The 20204-nt window shown below is 38.4% G+C and overlaps 1 protein-coding gene across 1 annotated transcript in view; it reads left to right on the top strand.

Annotated features, from left to right (window-relative positions):
* The window catches only part of STMN3 (stathmin 3), a 29429-nt gene that overhangs the window by 5864 nt on the left and 3361 nt on the right, over positions 1-20204 (top strand). Inside the window, exons 2-3 of the mRNA XM_020981600.2 lie at positions 15623-15718; positions 16317-16492. Of these exons, the coding sequence (XP_020837259.1) occupies positions 15623-15718; positions 16317-16492 (272 nt within the window). The remainder of the gene's footprint in view (positions 1-15622; positions 15719-16316; positions 16493-20204) is intronic.

Below are 20204 nucleotides of genomic sequence, written 5' to 3'. Positions count from 1 at the left end.
GGGATTACAAAGCCAGTATATAAAGGAGGGAGGACTTGAACCCAATCTTCCTGGCTCTTAGAGGCCAGCTTTCTATCTGCTATGCCAAGCTGCCTCTCTACATGGCTCCTCCTATCTACTTAATTGACAATCACTGGATTTTAGAGCTGCAATGGATGAAGTATTTATTAAGCATTTACCATGTGCAAAACACTGTCCTTTAGAAGGGACCTTACAGATAATGTAGTCTAACCTCCTCATGTTACAGATCAGGAAACTCAATTCCAAAAGAACATAAAATGTTTTGACTAAGGTCATACAGCTAATGAGTGGCAAATCCAGAATTCAAAGCTAGGTGTTCTGAAACTGAATCGAACACTCTTTCCAATATATCACATTGCCTCCCACCTATATTGGCTAAAGTAAAAGGAACTTTTACAAGGATACTAATGGGCAGGAAACACAGAAGTATAGCAAGATACATGTTTGACAGAGTATATAGTCTTCTGTCTCTAACAACTCAATTATAGTCACAAATTGGCTCTGCTGACATAGCTTGTGAAGCACCTTAGCTCAGGGACTTAAGAAATGTTTGTTGTTATCATGTCAAAGGAAGTCACCACAGGGTTTTATTCCACTCTTGGAAAGAGCAAGTAGTCATTGCCCAACCATTTCATCTAGGTTTGCCACCATAGTAGGTCCTGAACTAAGTCTATTTGAGCCAGGATAGGAAACATTTTTCCTGACTCCTCTGCACTGGAAATTTTAACCTTGACTCTTCCCTGTGTAATCTTTGACTCTTCCCTCTTCCCAATCTTCTTCCCACATCCAATCAGTTGCCAAGTCTGTTGATACAGGATCTATGATTCTAGATTCCTATGATTTTACATTCATAACATTTCTCCTATTCTTTCACTTCTCTCCACTTACATGGCAATGATCTTTGTTAGGCCCCCATCACCTTGCACTTGGATAATTGCAACAACCTTCTAATTGACCTTCCAGTCTTTTCCCTCTCTAACTCATCTTTCATTCAGGTGCAGAAATAATTTTTCTAAACTTCAGGTCTGACCATGTTAACTTCATTGCTTAAAACTCATCTTCAATGTCTCCCTACAGCCACTACAATAGGATATGAACTCCTCCCCTTGGCATTTAAAGCCCTTTAAACTGTGCCTCCAATATAGCTTTCTGAATTTCACATTACTTTCCACATACTTTATGTTATAGCCAAAATGGCCAACTTGTCCCCCAAACTTCACATCCTAGCAGCCTCTGTATAGGTTTCCCCTTAGCTTACCACCTTGGTTCGTGTCCTTATCATTTCACAAATGTCATAACCATTTAATTAATTTCCATGTTTCCTATCCCTCCCCTTTATAATTCATCCTCTATATAAATACCTAAGTGGTTTTCCTAATGCACAGATCTAACCATGTTACTTACTTAGTCAAAAATTCCAGTGGATCCTTTTATCTTTAGGACCAAATATAAACTTCCTTTGTTTAGCATTTAAGCATTTAAATGTTTAGCATTTAGCCTTTGCAACTTGGTCCCAACCTAACCTTCTACACTCATTATACATTATTCCCCTTCATAAACTCTGTGGTCCAGTCAAATTGGCCTTTTTTCTGTTCCTCATACTTCACTCTATCTCCTTTTCCTTCAAACTCATCTCAAGTACCACCTTCAACCTGAAGTCTTTCTAGCCTTCCTCATTCCCCTTCCCCTAGCTATTCATGCCCCCCCCAAATTATCTTGCATTTATTTTGTATCTACTTATGCATGTACATGTTGTCTCTCCCATTTGAATGTAAGCTTCTTGAGGGTGAAGGTTTGGGTAAGCTTTCTTGCAGTGAAATCCTAGGTCCAGTCAAGATTTAAAAATGAAAAGTGGAGGAGCAATCCATCTCATGGATATACCTGTAAAGACACTAGGAGTAAGAGGAGCAGAAGAGAATGAGAAGCTAGAAAATAGAGAATCAGAATTAGTTAGTGGTGATAGTCCATTCATACCTAACTTGGTGATCTTACAGAAGTAGGGTCAGTACAGATCTAGCACAATTTTCTACAACTATAGTCTTATTATAATAATAATAATAATAATTGATATTTGCATAAGACTTAAAAATTTACAAAATACTTTATATATATTTATCTTATTTAAGCATCACAATAACCCTATGAAGTAGCTACCACAGGTATTGGAAACTCAACCACAGGTATTAGAACCTCAGTATCAGAGAAGTTCATTGTGTTTAAGGTAAAATCATTTAAAAATTGTGCTCATTAAAAAAATTATGCTCATTTAGTTTTAGTTTTATCTTACTATATTATGTTTTTTTTAAAAAACTTATAATGTAGATAACCAGAATATTAAATTACCCATAATATTCTCTTCCCCCCCAACTAGGCATTCTGGATATATAGACTTTAACCATATTTACATACAGGTTTGATTTAGATTGAGTGAGGGTTATAGTTTTCAGTAGAGAGGATATTCCACTCAGGGAACAGCTTTTCGTAATAGGAAACTTATGAACATATCATCCAGGGAGGTTCTATGTACCCATAACGGGTACTCACTGGTTTTTGAGCTAGGGAATTATGTGACTCAACTTAAACATTTATTAAATGCCTACCATGTGTGAGATGCTATGTTCAGTTCTGGGAATACTTATTTTGGTACTTCCATGCTTCTATGGTCTCATTGCTGTGGATATTTCCTATGGTGGTACAGACTGCAACCCATTCCATGTGATTCTTGTCAATGACATCCTCCCTTAAATCCTCCATTGGGAGTCCACCAAACACCTTGAGGGGCCTTTGTCTGCATCTCTTAACATTGTGTGGATATTCAGTGTAACACTCAGTCTCCACTGGTTATCCTTTGTTTTTACAGCATGACTAGCCCTCCTATTTTTTCAGTCTGATTCCTGATAATATCCTTTAATCACTTCTCCAGGGCAAGAGTTCAGTGGTAATATGCTATAACCTACTTTACTCTCCATTAGCCTTTGGCTGACTCTAACATTTAATTCTTTGGAGACTATATAGATTAGTTTCATAAAGATTTTTATAGAGGTGGTAAAGTAGTAACATGATTTTTGTCAGTTCTCTCCACCTACTCAATTTTCCTTATGCTATATTTGTGTACATGTTGCACAGTAGAATGTAAGCTCTTGGAGGGAAAGGAATGTTTTATACATTTTTCTGTATCCTGGCTTTAATATTTAGCACAGTACCTTGCATATAGCAGGTGACGAATGTTTGTTGAATTGACCAATGATTATCAATATTTTTCTAAGAACCCTGTTTTCAATAATAATGAGGTCCATGATCCTTTAAAGGTATTTGGTACCTTCCCCTCTTTTAGTTATCTGGAAAAGAAATATCTCAATATCCTCAAAGTGGTAGAGTTTTATATACAGTCTTCTTGACCTCTCTGCTACCTTTGACACTGTAGATTACTATCCCCTCCTGGATACTCTCTCCTCTCTAGGTTTTTGTTGACTCTGTTCTTTCCTGGTTCTCCTTCACCATGTCTGACCATTCTTTCTCAGTCTCCTTTGCTGAATCTTTAGCCAAGCTCTGTCCTGGACTGTCTTCTCTGCCCTCTCTATAATATTATACTTGGTGACCTCATCAGCTAATATGGGTTCAATAACCATCTCTATGCAGATGATTGGATGTTGCACAGACTTCTTAAACTCAACATGTCCAAAACAAAATTTATCTGTTCCCCTTAAACCCTTTCCTCTTCCTAACTTCCATATTATTGTTGAGGGCACCACCATTTTCTTAGTCATATCCTTGACTCTTCATTTTTTTACTCAACCCACCTATACAATTTGTTATTATTTCTACCTTTCCAACATCTCATATATGTCCCCTTCCCTCTACTTAAAGAGCCATTACACTAATACTAGTCTTCCTCACCTCTCACCTGGACTCAGTGGCCTTCTAATTGGTCTCTTTTCCAATTTGCCACCACTCTAATCCACCTTATACTCAACTGCTAAAGGGACTTTTTAAAAATTATTTTTTTCAGTCACTGAAAGAAGGGGAGCCACCCTCCTTTTCATTGAGAAAGCAAGAAAAACAAACCCCCTATTACAAACATATCTAGTTGAACAAAATAAATTTCTGCATTGCCATGTCCAAAAAAGGTATATCTCAGTCTGCACTCACCATTTTTTTTTTTGCTTTTTGGTGAGGCAATCAGGGTTAAGTGACTTGCCCAGGGTCACACAGCTAGTAAGTATTAAGTGTCTGAGGCTGTATTTGAACTCGGGTCCTCCTGATTCCAAGGCCTGAGCTCTCTTCAATACACCACCTCGCTGCCCCTGCACTCACCATTCTATCTCGAAGTGGGTAGCATATTTCATCACAAATACTTTGGCATAGTGGTTGGTCATTGCAGTGATCAGAGTTCCTAAGTTCTTCAAAGCTAATTATCTTTACAATATTGTTATTGCATAAATTGTTCTTCTGGTTCTGCTCATTTCACTTTGCAGAAGTTTAAACAACTCTTTTCAGGTTTTTCTGAAACCAGCTCCTTCATGATTTCTTATAGCACAATAGCATTCCTTCACATTCATATACCATAATAACTTGCTCAGTCATTTCCCAGTTGATGGGTATCCCCTAAATTTCCAATTCATTGCTCCTACAAAAAAAGAGCTACTATAAATATATATGGGTCCTTTTCCTTTCATCTTTTTGGAGTCCTAACCTTGTAGCAATTATACTAGGCCAAAGGGTAAGCACAGTTCAATAGTGTTTTCAACAGTTTCATTTTGTTTTCCAGAATGGCCATATCAGTTCACTGCCTCACCAACAGTGCATTAATGTACCCATTTTTCCAACATTTGTCATATTCCTTTTTTTGTAAACTTTGTCAATCTGTGGGATGTAAGGTAAAACCTCGGAGTAGCTTTAATTTGCATTACTCTAATGAGTGATTTAGAGTATTGTTAAATAAGGCTATTGATAGCTTAGATTTCTTCTCCTGAAAGATTTCTTCCTCTGAAAACTGCTAAATGTACAGCAATCAGGAAATGGTTCTTATAAATTTGAATCAGTTCCCAATATGTTAGAAATGAAATCTTTTTTTTTATTAGAGAAATGAATTTCCCCCTATTTACTTACTTCTCTTTCAATTTTAACTGCACAGGTTTTGTTTGTATGAAAACTTTTTAAATTTTATGCAATCAAAACTGTCCATTTTACTTTCTGCGATCCTTTCTATCTTGTTTGGTCATGAACTCTTCCCCTATTCATAGATCTGAGGGATAATTTATCCTTGTTCCTCTAATCTGTTTATGATGTTACACTTTATGTCTAAGTCTTGTATTCATTTGGAGCTTATCTTGGTACAAAATGACTTTCTAAAACCCAACTCTGACCATATTACCTCCTTCCTTAATAAACGCTCCAACTTCCCCATTACCTCCAAGTTAAAATAAAAAGTCCTCTGTTTGGCCTTTGAAGCCCCTTACCACCTAGCCACTTTTTACCTTTCTTTTTTACCTTTCTATTCTTACACTTTACTTCCTTCCATACAGTCTTTGATCTAGCTGCATTGGCCTATTTGCTACGCCACACGGTACTCCAGGTCTCAATTACATTCCTTTGCACTCTCTGTCTCCTATGTTTAGAATGCTCTCCCTCCTAACCTACTCTACTCAAACCCTATCCTGTGCATTCCCATTCACTGCATTCTCTCCACCCCAACATCTAGAATCTTTGCTCTGAGATTACCTTCCATATACATATATCTTGCTTGTTCACAGTCATTATATGTTGTCTCTCATTGGAATGTGAGTCCCTTGAGCACAGGAATGGCATTTTTACTTTTCTGTGTATCCCTAGCACTTTAGCACAATGTGCATCACATAGTAAGAACTTAATAAAAGCTTATATACTGACTTACCAACCTTATCTGTATGTACCTGGACTAATACAGCTGTTCTTTCCATCTTTGCTTTTGTTAAAGCCATTTCTACTTTTTTATCTAACATATCAGGGACCGTGATGCAAGACTACAAATGTGGTGGTTCCACTGTCACTGATGGTGAAAAGAGATTGCTGTTGAAATCTTCACAAGTCATCTTTTTTTTTTGTTGTTGTTCATTATCCTTTTGCTTTCATTCTTAATGACCTTGGGATGTTCTGGCTTAACTGGATCTCTTCAGAACTCTTCTGAAAATTTGTTTTCCTATCCTTGCTTCTTGCTGTTTTGTGAGGTAATTCAGAGGTATGCTGGTAAATGTTTAACAACTGGTTTTCAAAAAAATGTACATGGGACACACTTTTAAGTTTAATCTGCATTATTAACATTTTTCCATCATTTTCTTAGATCTAGACAACCAAAACAATAAATCAGACCCTTATTTGTTGCATTTGCTGATTTCTGAAATGTAAACGCTTATACTGAAAATTTAACAATCAGCTCTTGTGAGCCAGTTTAAGATGGCTCTAGCACACTCCTGTATAATATTATTAATAATATTTCACTAGAGGAGCTTATATTCTAAACCGGTGATGCCTTTGGTACTCATATTGCTCCACTTGGCAAGGAAATCAAGTGTTTGTTGGCTGAGCGGGTTTTTAAGATCTTACACTCTCCTCATTGTGGTGACTGATTCAAATCTGCCAGACATCTTTAGGAAAATAGTGATAGTCTAATTTCATTGGTCAATTTTAACAACTTGTTCTAATAGGTCAGGATAGAGTTGCCTCAGTTTCATGCTATATATTCTCATTTTTATTCTAATTTGGTATTGATTTTGGTTTAATCTAACATGGAGGTTGTCTGACATTGACAGCTGATTCAGAAATGGCTCCCACATTGGCAATTAGTTGTTTCTGTCAAAATATAATCAATTTCATTTTTTGCAGTGTTATTTGGTGCTTGCCATGTCCAGTGTCTCCCAATTTTCTTCTTGAAAAGATTACTCTTGATATATGCATAAGACTTCTGTAAAATCTACAAGTCCTTGGCTTCTCTTGTTTCTTACTCCTGAACCATATTTCCCAATTTATTTTTACCCTACTTCTCCTCTTATCACCTTTGCTTCCACATAAGTATTAAGGTACACAATGATTTAATTTGAAATTCTGTAGATACTGAGTTCTTTGTATAATTTATCTTCTGCCTCATTCACTGCAACTGATGTTGCATGTAAGCTGCAATTTTTACTTCTCCCTAATTGGTTTTATATCCTACGCCCTACATAGGCCATTCCAAACATTCTCTTCTTTCTTCAGACCTACCTTATTATCTATCCCCTGCCCAAACCTCTCAACTAAGGATCTTGCCTCACATTTTAGTGAGAAAATGGTGAGTTTACCATGAACTTTCTTTTCTCCTTTTTTGTACACCCCGAAAACCCTTTGATATCACCCTCCCCCCCATTTTACTGCAGGCTGTGATGATAAGGTAGTCCTTGATCTTGCCAAAGCCAATCCCTCTACATATACCCTTGATCTCATACCCTCCCATTTTCTCCAGCATATTGTGCCCAGAATCATTCCTTCTCCCTCCATCTTCAATCTCTAATTAAATGCTTCATCTCTATTGTCTATAAACACACTCAAATATCCCTCATGCTTAAAAAAATCTTGTTAGACCCTATTATTTCCACAAACTATCATCTTAGATCTCTCCTGTTTCACAGCCAAACTTCTAGAAAAAGCTGTCTATACTCATTGTCTCTACTTCTGACCTTCTCACTCTATTCTCAACCCTCTTCACTCTGGTACTCATCCTCACTGCTCAACTGAAACTACTTTCTTCAAAGTTATCAATAATCTTTTAACTACCTGATAACCTTTTCTTAGTACTCATCCTTTTTGACTTCTCTGCAGCATCTGACACTATTGAGCAACTTCTTATATATACTCATTCCTCTCCAAGTTTTCCTGAAACTGCTCTCATTTGGTTCTCTCACTTGTTTGACTGATATTCCTTCTTAGTCTCGTTGCTAGCTCATTACGCACATCTCTCATTGTGGGCATACCTCAAATTCTGTTCTGGCCTGTGTTCTCTTTTCTCTCTACGGTCTTACTTAGTTACGTCATCAGCTCCCAAGGGTTTTTGTCATCTCTAGGCAGATGACTCCCAGATCTTATATATCCAGATCTCCTCTTTCTCCTGAGCCACATTTTAAATTGCTTATTGGACATATCAACCTGAATGTTTGAGATAAATAAAATTCAACAGGACCAAAACAAAACTCTTCCTCCCCCGCAAGTCCACCCTCCTTCCTAAATTCTCTATTTCAGTTGAAGGCACCACCATTTTATCAGTTGTCCAGGTTTTCAACCTCAACATAATCTCAATTATTTGCCTTTATAGCCTACATTTCTAATTAGTTGCCAAATTCTGTCATTCCTACCTCTACAATATCTCTCCTACCCATCTGCTTTTCTTTACTCACACAGTCACTATCCTAGTTTAGGACTTTATTGTCTCTTGGACTATTACACCTTCTAATTGGTTTCCTAGCCTTAAGCCTCAACCTATTCCAATCATTCTTCCACATAGCTACTTAAAAGACTTTCCTAAAATATAGGTCTAACCATATTACCATCCTATTCAATAAATTCTAATGGCTCTCTATTGCCTCCTTTGTTTGGCTTTCAAAGCACTTTATAACCTGGCTGTTGTTGTTCAGCTGTATCCTCCTCTTTATGACCCTATGGACCACAGCACACTAGGCCCTTCTATCTTCCATATCTCCTGAAGTGTGTCCAAATTAATGTTTATTGCTTTCAGGACACTATCTATCCATCTCATCCTTTACCATCCTCTTTTCTTTTTCCCAATATCAGAGTCCAATTAACACAAAACCACAATGAGTTTCATTTTCTCATTATGTGGCCAAAGTATTTAAGCTCCAGCTTTAGTTTTGAAGTGAATAGTATGAATTAATTTCTTTAAGTATTGACTAATTTGATTTCCTTTCTGTCCAAAGGCATCTCAAAAGTCCTCTCCAGCTCCACAATTTGAAAGCATTAATTCTGTAGTGCTCAGCTTTTCCTATAGTCCAATTCTCACAGTCATACATTGCTAATGGAAGAATCATAGCTTTGATTATATAGACCTTTGCTGGCAAGGTGATGTCTCTGCTTTTTAGTAAGCTGTCCAAATTTGCCATAACTTTCCTTCCAGAGAGCAAATGTCTTTTAATTTCATGGCTATAGTCACCATCTGCAGTGATCTTCAAGTCTAACAAGATAAAATCTGACACAGCTTCCATTTCTTCTCCCTTTATTTGCTAGGAAGTGATGGGACCAGTTGCCAACATCTTAGTTTTTTTGATGTTAAGCTTCAAGCCAGTTTTTATACTCTCATCTTTCATTCTCATCAACAGGCTCTTAATCTTAATCCTTCACTTTCTTCTGTCATCAGAATGGCAGAATCTGTATATCTGAGATAATTGGTATTTCTCCCAGAACCTTAATTCTAGCTTTTGATTCATCTAGCCTGGTATGTCATATGATGTACTCTACATATGTTAAATAAAGTAACACAGCCTTGTCATACTCCTTTTCCAATCTTAAGCCAATCAGTTGTTCCATATTTGGTTCTAACTGTTGCGAGACAAGATGATCTGATACTCCCATCTCTCTGAGGACTTGCCACATTTTTGTTGTGATCCACACAGTCAGAGGCTTTAGTGTAGTCAATGAAGTAGAAGTAGATGTTTTTCTGGAACCTCCTTGCTTTCTTTCTCCATAATCCAGCAAATGTTGGCAATTTGGTCTCTAGTTCCTCTGCTTCTTTGAAAACTAGCCTGCTCTTCTGGTAATTCTTGGTTCATGTGTTGCTGAAGCCTAGCATTACCTTACTGGAGTGTGAAATGAATGCACTTGTTCAGTAATTGAACATTCCTTGGCATTGCCCTTCTTTAGGACTGGGATGTAACAACCTATTTTCTGAGCCTCAAAATATATTACTCTCTTTCCTGCACCTTACAACCCAACCAGACCAGCCTTCTTGCTGTTCCTTACACATAATATTCCACCTATCCTGCCTTTGCACTGTTTTCCACACCTTGAATGCATCTTTTCTTCACCTTTGTCTCTTAGAAGTTCTTGTTTCCTTTTAAAACTCAGCAGAAATTTCACTTCCACATGAAGTAGAAGTGAACCTTTTCTTAAACCCTCAACCTCCTAGTCTTTTCTTTCCAGAAATTACTTTGTATTCTTTTTGTACATTTTATAAATAGGTAATGGGGATCCAGCCCTCTCTCACCCAAAATCAGCATGAAGCCAAGAGTGCATAACAAGTGCAGTGGTACTGGCCAATGATCCTAGTCCTTACGAATAACGGCAGAGTATTTGCCTCTGCAATTCCCACATGGACTTTGTAGCATATGGAAACATTTTGCAATTGGTACTGGTCTGCTAACCACATGGTGAATGGAGCCTCTTTGATTTGCTTTAGCTGTGTTGCCAAAACTGGGAGTATACTTGCAAGGTAATAGTTAATCTTGGCTTTCCTCTGCTGAACTGACTTCTTTCAGTCTGGGGGCATTCTGGTGAGAGGCCATGCTGTAAGCAGAGAACATGTATCAGCACTTTCTGGTTTCACTCTCTCAGAACAAGGCCTACTATATCGCCTTCTTGGGGTTCTAGGGATACCTCTGAGGAGTTGGAGAGTCTTTTCTCTAATGCCATTAGCTTAAGCCCTCCTTCCTACTTGTCCTTCCCTCATTTTAACTTCCAGTGACTAATATCTCACTCTCATTTAACCAATTAACATCATTATCTTTTACAAAAAGAACATTTACTTAGAGAATTTAGCAAGAACAGAAGCACAAAAATTTCTGGGCAGAACTTCAGTGATGCACTTTCTCCCGTACCATCTCAGTCTCTGGGAGAGTGGGCTCAGACTTAATGCAGTTTCTGCATAGCCTTACCACTAAGTTCACTTCTAAATGCAGAATTCTGCTGGAATAGCCCTTGTCTCAACTATTGCTGGTCTGAGCCTCAAAGGCCACTCTTTAGGGTCAATCAAAGAGGCTCCTATTTCCCATGTGGTTAGCAACTCAGAACCAGTTACAGAACGTCTATGCATGCTCCAATGGCTATACGGGAATTACAGCAGCTAAGCACTCTACATATTCTTATAACGACTATGATCATAGGCCAGTCACCAATTGTACTCATCATGTGCTCTTGGCTTCATTGTGGCTATGTACATGTACATAGATATATGTATACATGTTATCTCTCCTGAGAGAATACAAGCTTCTTGAAGGCAGGGACTGTTTTACTTTTTTCTTCATCCCCCAGCACATAGCATAGTGCCAGACTATATTTATTAATCGGTTAATGAGGGTCATTTTGCAAATGCTTATCATGAGCATTGAAATATAAAATGACTGAGTCCCCCAAAATTATGTTTCTTGTTGCCTTTGGATGCATGATAAAAACCAATTTTACCAGCTCCTTTATTTACCTCTCACAGGAGAACCTATAAACCAGCCTTTCACGTAGCTGCATCTTCTTTTCGTACGTGGTCTCATTTATAGTGAGAATGTCAAGTCAAGCCAAATCAATAAGCATTTATTTGTTAAGTACCTACTATGTTCTAAGCACTGCAATAAGTACTTGGGATACAAAAAAAGTGGGAAAAATACAGTCTCTACCCTCAAGAAGCTCAAAATCTAATTGGGAGGGGGAAGACAACATACAAACAACTATGTACAAACATATGTATGTGTATGTGTGTGTATATGTATATAGATGTGTATATATATATACACACATCTATATACGTGTATATATATACATATATACACATCTATATACATATATATACACACACACACACACACACACACACACACTCTATATATACATAAACTCTCTCTCCCTACCTCCCTCTTTCCTTCTCTCTCTCTCTCTCTCTCTCTCTCTCTCTCTCTCTCTCTCTCTCTCTCTCTCTCTCTTTTTCCCTCCCCAAAACAAAATGTGGCAAAGACAAAGAAGAAATTCATTCAAAATGTTATATGGAAATTTGAAGTAAGGGAAAATTTTTAGGTTGGGTGGGCCATCAGGAAAGGCTTTACAGAGGAATTGGCACCTCAACTAGGCCTTAGATGAGATGTGGAAGATAAATATTTCAGGCATGTATGAAGAACTATACAAATCCATAGAGGAAGAAGAGTTTGGGATGTGATCAGGGAACAATGAGTGGTCCAAAGTAGGGGAAGTATGAAAAAAGATTACACTGGGATTAGTCTTATGTGAGAGCCTTAAATGTCAGTATAAGGAATTTATATTTTATTCAATAGACAACATAGAGACACTGAAAGTGTTTGAGCAGAGGAGTAACGTGGTCTGATGCATGACTTAAGACAATATGCCAGATATTTGAAGGATGGATGGAAGAGGAGAGACTAGAAAAAGGAGGCTATCGATGATGAGGGCCCGAACAAGGATAATGGCATTGTGGAAGGAAGGGATATTGTATAGGTAGAACAAATAAGGTTAAACAAATGATTGCACATGTGGGCTGAGGGAGAGGAGAAAGGTAAAGATAAGCTGGAGTTTCCAACTTGTGTGACTTTAAGAATAGCTATGCCACCAACAAACAGATATCTATGTCCGGAAGGAAGATGACTAATTCAGTTTCGAATATGTTGAGTTTGAGGTATCAGCAGGACATCAAGGTAGAGAAGTAATCAGAGATGTGTCTTAGGAAACAACATGATAACAGTGTATAGGAGGGATTGGAGGTTGAGGTGAGTGAGGATTAGAGGTAAGGAAACTGATTAAGAGTCCATTGCAAATGCACATGAAAGAATAATCATAAAACAATAAAAATAAATTCTGCAAAATTATAGAGAACTTGGCTCTCAAAAAGAGATAGAAGACACCTCTCTGCTTCGCTGCAGAGGTTGGGGTTAATGGGGTGGGAACACTGCATATAACATCAGATTTTTTGGATATATCAATCAGTTTTGCTGAATTTTTTCTCATTTTCCTTAAATTTTTTTTCCTTACAAAGGAAGGAAGAAGATACATCGGTTCTTAGGCAATACAAAACCAAAATACAAAAATACAAAAAAACCCCAATACAAAATACAAAAAGAAATACAAAACCAAAAGATTTCAATAAAAAAAAATATTTTTTTTGCTTTTTGGTGAGGCAATCGGGAGTAAATTACTTGCCCAGGGTCACACAGCTAGTAAGTGTCATGTGTCTGAGGCCGGATTTGAACTCAGGTTCTCCTGACTCCAAGGCCAGAGCTCTATCTACTGCACCACCTAGCTGTCCCCTAATAAAAAATATTTTTCAAGTCCTTTAAAGAGCAATCCTATATTCAATTCAATTCAACATTAAGTACCTTCTGAGTTCAAGGCATTTTCCTAGGTGCTGTGGATAAAAGAAACAAATTGGATGGTCCCTCCCTTCAAGAAGCTTAAGTTCTACTGCACTTAAGTCTTGGCTATGGGAAGAGGATAGGAGTAATATTTCAGAGGTCAAATTGACGATTTATGGATTGATGGGATAAAAGAATCTACTCCCTTCATCCCCTTGAACATTTTGATTTTACTGTACCTTTTCCTAGAGCACTGGGCCTGGATTCAGGAAGACCTGAGTTCAAGTGCTACTTAGATACTTAGTAGCTCTATGACCCTGGGCAAAACACTTAACCTTGGTCTGCCTCAGTTTTCTTAACTGTAAAATGGAGATTATAATAGCACCTACCTCTCAGGGTTGTTGTAAGGATCAAATGAGATAATATTGGCAAAGCTCTTAGTACAGTACCTGGCACATAATGAGCACTTCATAAATGTTTATTCACTTCCTTCCTTATCATTTTCTTTCTCCCTCTGGATCTTTCCCTTCTCTTGCTCCCCTTTCTCTTCCTTGATATGTGGCAATAAAAATCATACGCACTATTTTAGGTATAGGAAACACTAGTTTTGTGAAAGAATAGAATACCTATAGTATTGGTGTTAATAATACCTTTATCACATTGTGCCTTGTATTAAAGTTATTTGCGTACATCTTATCTCTTTTTACTCTATTGTAATCTTCTTGAGGGCAAGGATCACTTCTCATCTCTTTAGATCATGCAATGACTAGAAGAGTAGCTTGCTTACAATAGATTCTTATAGATTACAATTACGTGACAATTATGGAAATGAAACTTACCAGAATCAAGTTTCCAAAGTCTCCTCTAGATCCCTTTTCATGGAAGGAAGTCAACCTTCCGGCCATTTGACTGAGTGACCAGTTGTAACAAAAGGTTAAACACCTTTCTTGGAAGGAGGAAAGGTTTGATTTATTTAGCCTTTCAAGATAAGAGAGGTATGTTCCTACCCTAGGGTGGCTGTTTACATATCCTTTGTTTCAGTGTAACATCAATAGGAAAAAAAAAGTCTATGTGTATCTAAAAAGTGATCAGGATAAAAGTACCTATGACTCAGGTTCCCTACCTCCGTATGTTAACATGCTGGATTAAGCAACCTATAATAAGCAACTTTTTTTTTTCTGGGAGGGTGGGATGGATGATATGAGTAGTGATGCCAGTGTCCACGAGACCCTTTAAAAGAAATTTCCAAACAATAGATATACTTACCAAATCTCAGAAAATATCATTGGCCACAATCACATATATAACCTACTCCACTTCCCATGCCACTTCTATACCTTCTGGTTTCTGATGTCCAATTATCCAATATCCAATTCCACTAGGAGTATACATTCTCCTGAGCTCAACACTACAACACTGGCATTCTACTCTGCCTTCAGTTAAATAGCTCAGCATTGGGTATGCCTTCCCTGAAGGTTGTGACAACTGACATTATCTAGAATTTCTATATTACAATGTTAGTAGCAGTTACCCAAAACAAAACCCTCTTAGACACCACTTTTTTTCCCTTCTAAACACCTCCTCTAGCTCCCTCTAAACTACTGAGCCATGATACATCTGCTTGGTTTTGTACTCACTGGCTTAGTACATTGGATATGAGAGCTAAGAATTTTTACAGCTGTCCCTTTAGTTATGAACTCTCACATTTGGAATGAAATTCACATTTGTGAAGAGCCCACTATGTTCCAGGCACCATGCTAAATGCTTTACAAATATCATCTCGTTTGATCCTTACAACCATCCTGTAAGGTAGGTGCTATTACAAACACTTTACTATAGCTGAAGAATCAGTGACGGAGGTTAAATGACTTGACCAGGGTTGTTCAGTTGTTTCAACTGTGATGCCATTGGTCCTCTTCAAGGACAAAGGATGAACAACAGTCAAGTCTCTTTGTGACCCCATTTGGGGGTTTTCTTTACAAAGATACTTGAGCAGTTTGCCATTTCCTTTTGAAGCTCATTCTACAAATGAGGAAACTGAGGCAAACAGGGTTAAGTGACGTGCCCAGGGTCACACAGCTAGTAAATGTCTGAGGCCACATTTGAACTTGGGTCTTCCTGACTCCAAGTCCAGTGCTCTATCTGCTGCTGTTGCATGATATGTATACATATTATGTATGTGTGTGTGCACACGTGCGCATGCATGAGAGAAAGAGAGAGTCTGAGTGTGTTAGTTTTTTTGGGAGGACCACAGGGAATATTGTTTTCATTCTCTTCTATCCTGATTTTTGTCTTTGTAGCATACAAGGAAAAAATGAAGGAGCTATCTGTGCTTTCACTGATCTGTTCTTGCTTCTATACCCAGCCACACCCAAACACCATTTACCAATATGGAGGTAAGCGTCCTGTCCACCACTATTGCAGCTAGCAAGATCCTACTCCCATAACTCTCTGGCTTTACTAAAAGAATCTCAAGCCATGCCAAAAAGCCTCAAAACTAGGAGACTGACTGCCAGCTCATAAAGGATGCCCTGCCTTATAAAGGAACTGGCACTCCTGTATTTGGTCAGAAACAAAATGAGGTTAACTACTTCTGGCATCTCCTTCAATATGTGCTATGTGATTACATAGAAGAGAGAAGGAAGAACCCAGAAAATCTTAACTGTTCCCTTCCTCTGCCTTTATGTTTGACTCTGGCCCTTTGTTCACGAGCCTGGCTAAAATCCTTGGCACAGATGGTGAACGAGAGGCTTTGAATCAGAAATAGAAGGAAGGTAGTAAAAAAAAAAATAGAGTAAGGATATCAGGGAAGATGCTGATTTAAAATCCAGCCAGAAGTTGAGGCATGATCCTCTCCCCCAACATAGCTGCCTTAAACATGGATGTGCCCTGCAGGAAGGGCTTCTAAGGATTCTTCTAAGTCCCTCATCTTAGTCCAGCTTTTCCCTAGGTAGTATGGATGATAAATGCATCAAACTTGCCTTCTTCTCATAGACATGGAAGTGAAGCAACTGGACAAGAGAGCATCTGGCCAGAGCTTTGAGGTGATCTTGAAGTCACCTTCAGATCTGTCCCCAGAGAGTCCTATACTTTCTTCCCCACCCAAGAAGAAGGACATTTCTCTGGAGGAACTGCAGAAGAGGCTGGAGGCTGCCGAGGAGAGAAGGAAGGTAAAGAATTCTCTCCTACCTGCTCATGAGTTCAAATGATGGTGGCCACAACCTTAGCTTTTCTTGCTCTGGCTCTATCAGTCATATACCTCATTATGTAAATATGAAGAAGTTTGGCAACCTTATTCTTTCTAGAGTTTTGGTTGTGAAAATGCTGATCAGCAGGGCTGGTGGCTTAAGTCATATGGGGCTTTTCCTTCTCATAGGCCTTTCTGTAAAATGCAGGGTAGTTTCTATAGTTCTTTCCACTCTGTCTACCAAGACTATTGGATTAGAGAAAGGGTGCTGGGATCTTCAGCAGCCTGGACCTTTGGAATTGGTAGTTTGATGCAGGAACCAAAGGCAGCTCCATCGCCGTGGAAATCACACTATTGTGGAGAGCTTGCATGAAAAATATCACCTTTATTGGATCCCAGAATGTGGCACTTTAACAGGTGACAGGGCATTTATCAAGTGACTACAGAACTATGTTAAAGCAAGCTCAAACAGGCTCTTGAAAGCCAGTTGTTAAATTTTCAGTGAGACATTTACACCTCTAAAATCAGCAAACACAGATCAGGGTTTGATTTGTTTTTTGTTGATTGTCTAGACTTAAGAAAATGATGGAGAATATGTTAATAATGCCGATTAAACTTAGAAGTACATCTTGCATACATTTCCTCAACCCCCAGAGAACTGGTTGTTAGATATTTACTAATTCACCCTTGATGTTAGGCCAGCTGCTAGAACAAGGGTTTTTAACCCAGGGTTCACAGGACCTCAAAAGTTCTGGGGATAGATTTCAAGGTCAGTGAACTTGGGTGGGAACATTTTTTTCATCTTTATTTTTACTAACCTCTACATGAAATTTAGCACTTCTTTAATTTGAATGCAGTCAATAATGTGTAGGAGTCCATAGGCTTCATCAGATTGCCAAAGGGGTCTATGACACAAAAAAAGTTTAAAAACTACTGCTATGGGGGCTTGCCTAGCATTGTGCCTGCAACATATTAAATACTTAATAAACATCTACTGACTGCCTGCAGCTAATACTGTCCATCAGAAGTGGTGTCTCTTCTGTATCCCAAAGCATCACCTTCTAGCCCTGGGCTAATGGGAGTACTGACCAGGAGTATCTAGTAGACAGAACAGACAACTACTCTCTGAGTCCTTTTGGAAAACACTTTAAAAAGAGCTGTTTTTTTAAGGCTTTTCTAGTTTCAGGGTATGGACACTGAGGCACCTGATAACCCAACACAAGGGCCTTTTTCCCCCTTCAATGGCTTCCCCTTGGGGACTTTTCTGCATCTTTGTAGAATTAATTAGCGTCTCATGACGCAATCGGTCTCAGTGGAATTAATATTATTCAGAAAATTCTGTTGTCAAATTCCCTGCCTCACTGGCTCCCTTGAACCCCTGAAATGCTAAGTCCTGTTCCTTTATCTTTGCCACTGTAGCCAAAGCCTCCCTACCATGTGGTTTCCTAAACAGGACCTAGTCTTCTTAGTGTTCTAGAGGGTGGTCATCTTCGTAAAACCTGCTCACTATTCCTTAGCTTTGATCACTTATCTGTTCTCAGCTCTGGCTGACTGGTACACAACTGAACAGAACTCCATTCAGTTAAATTCAGCAAGTATTTATTGAGTAGCTGTGTTGTGTCTAGCCTGTTCTGGGTACTGGCAGTATTCAAAATTCATTCAAGTCAACATACATTAAGTGCCTACTGTGTGCAAATGTACTATGTTGTGCATAGGGAATACAAAAATCAAACAGTTCTTGCTTCTAAAAAATCTCGCAGTCTTGTGATGGGATCAGGAAAATATATTAAGTATATAATATACCACAATAGGACAAGCACACAGATATCTAAATAGAATGTTGTGGGATACTTGCAGTGCTTAACCAAGTGACTTACACTTAGTTGTTCTGTTGTTTCAGTCACGTCCAACTCTATGTGACGCTCTATGGAGTTTTCTTAGTTTGCTATTTCCTTTTCCAGCTCATTTTACAGATGAGGAAACTGAGGCAAACAAGGTTATACATAGTGGACACTAGCAAATGCTTCTGAGATTGAACTGGACTTACCATTGGTAGTGAGGAGAGAATAAGCATTTATATGGTGCCTAAGTGACAGGCACTGTGCTAAGGTGCACAAATGTTATATCATTTAATTCTTACAACAACGCTGGAAGGTAGGTGCTGTTATTATCCCCATTTTACAGATGAGAAAACTGAGGTGGACAGAGGTTAACTAACTTGCCCAAAGTAACACAGTGTCTGAGGTTAAATTGAACTTAGGTCTTCCTGACTCCAGGCCCAGTACCACCCAGCTTCTTCTCTGAGGGAAACAGTGAAGGTTTCAAGGAAGAGTGACACTCAATTTTGATCTTAAAAGGAGAAAGGTTATAGCAGGTATAATGTAGTGAGAAGTATCATGTCGCACTGGCAAGGACTAGACTTGGAATCATGACCTTTGACATTGATTAGCGGTGTAAAACTTACTAGTTGTATGACTACCGGCAAGTTACAACTTTTCTGAGGTTCCATTCCCTTGTCTGCAAAATTAGTTGAAGGAAGACTTATACTACCTACCCTTCCAGGGTTATTGTGATTAAAATGTGAGGCAGAAATCCTCAGGTGCTATAGAAAATGTGAGCTGTAATACTTGGATATCTGGAAAGATGCCATCGCAGTCATGGTAGGTAACAAGTACACAGGCACAGCTGGGAAAAAACAGGATGAAACAGGGGCCAGAAGTATGGAGCATGGGCCCTCCCTCAGCATTTACAATGTCATATACATCATTCAGTTAACTAACAATATGCTGCACACAGTTGCATCTCCAGTGACAAGGAATACATTATTACCAAGTTCTCCTCCATATATCTATATAACAGCTCTAACTGGCTCCTGTAATACTGTTTCAATGAATATTGTGCTTGCTCATCAGACAGGGAGAGCCTAAATATAATATATTATGACATTTTGGTAAAATGTATACGTTATTCAATACATAAACCTGTCATATATTTACATAAAACATATAAATAGGACTTTGCTGTTGTTTAGTCATTTTTCAGTCATATCCAACCCTTTGTAACCCTATTTGGGGTTTTCTTGGCAAAGATATCACAGTGGTTTGCCATTTCCTTCTCCAGCTCATTTTACAGATGAGGAAACTGAGGCAAGCAGGGTTAAGTGACTTGCCCAGGGTCACACAGCTAGTCCGAGGCCAGATTTGAACTCAGGAAGATGTCTTCTTGACTCCAGGCCTGGAGCTCTATCCCTTGTACCACCTACCTATCCATAAAAATAATTTGCTACTACATAAATATAAATACTGTTGTTGTTGCTACCATTAGCTTACAAAATGCTTTTCCCCACAACAATATCTAGTTCAAATAACTCCCAAATGATGCTTGTATATACATCTATAAAGCTCAGTGAAGGGTGGGCTAGAGTAATTTTTTTAAACTAATTTTTAGTTTTCAACATTTACTTTTATAAGATTTTGAGTTCTAAACTTCCCCCCTTCCTCCCCTCCCTCTTCCCCAAGACAGCTGCAATCTGATACAAGCTATACATGTACAAACATATTAAACATATTTCCACATTAGTCATGCTGTGAAAGAACATGAACAAAACGGAAAAACCACGAGACACACACAAAAAAGAGAGAAAATAGTATGCTTTAAACTGCATTTAGGCTCCACAGTTCTTTCTCTGGATGTGG

Source organism: Phascolarctos cinereus, unplaced genomic scaffold (genome assembly GCF_003287225.1).
Source record: "Phascolarctos cinereus isolate Bilbo 61053 unplaced genomic scaffold, phaCin_HiC Scaffold_2;HRSCAF=192, whole genome shotgun sequence".
Classification (NCBI taxonomy): domain Eukaryota; kingdom Metazoa; phylum Chordata; class Mammalia; order Diprotodontia; family Phascolarctidae; genus Phascolarctos; species Phascolarctos cinereus.
Note: the sequence above shows the minus strand (reverse complement) of the source record. Positions and strands in the feature narration are given on the sequence as shown.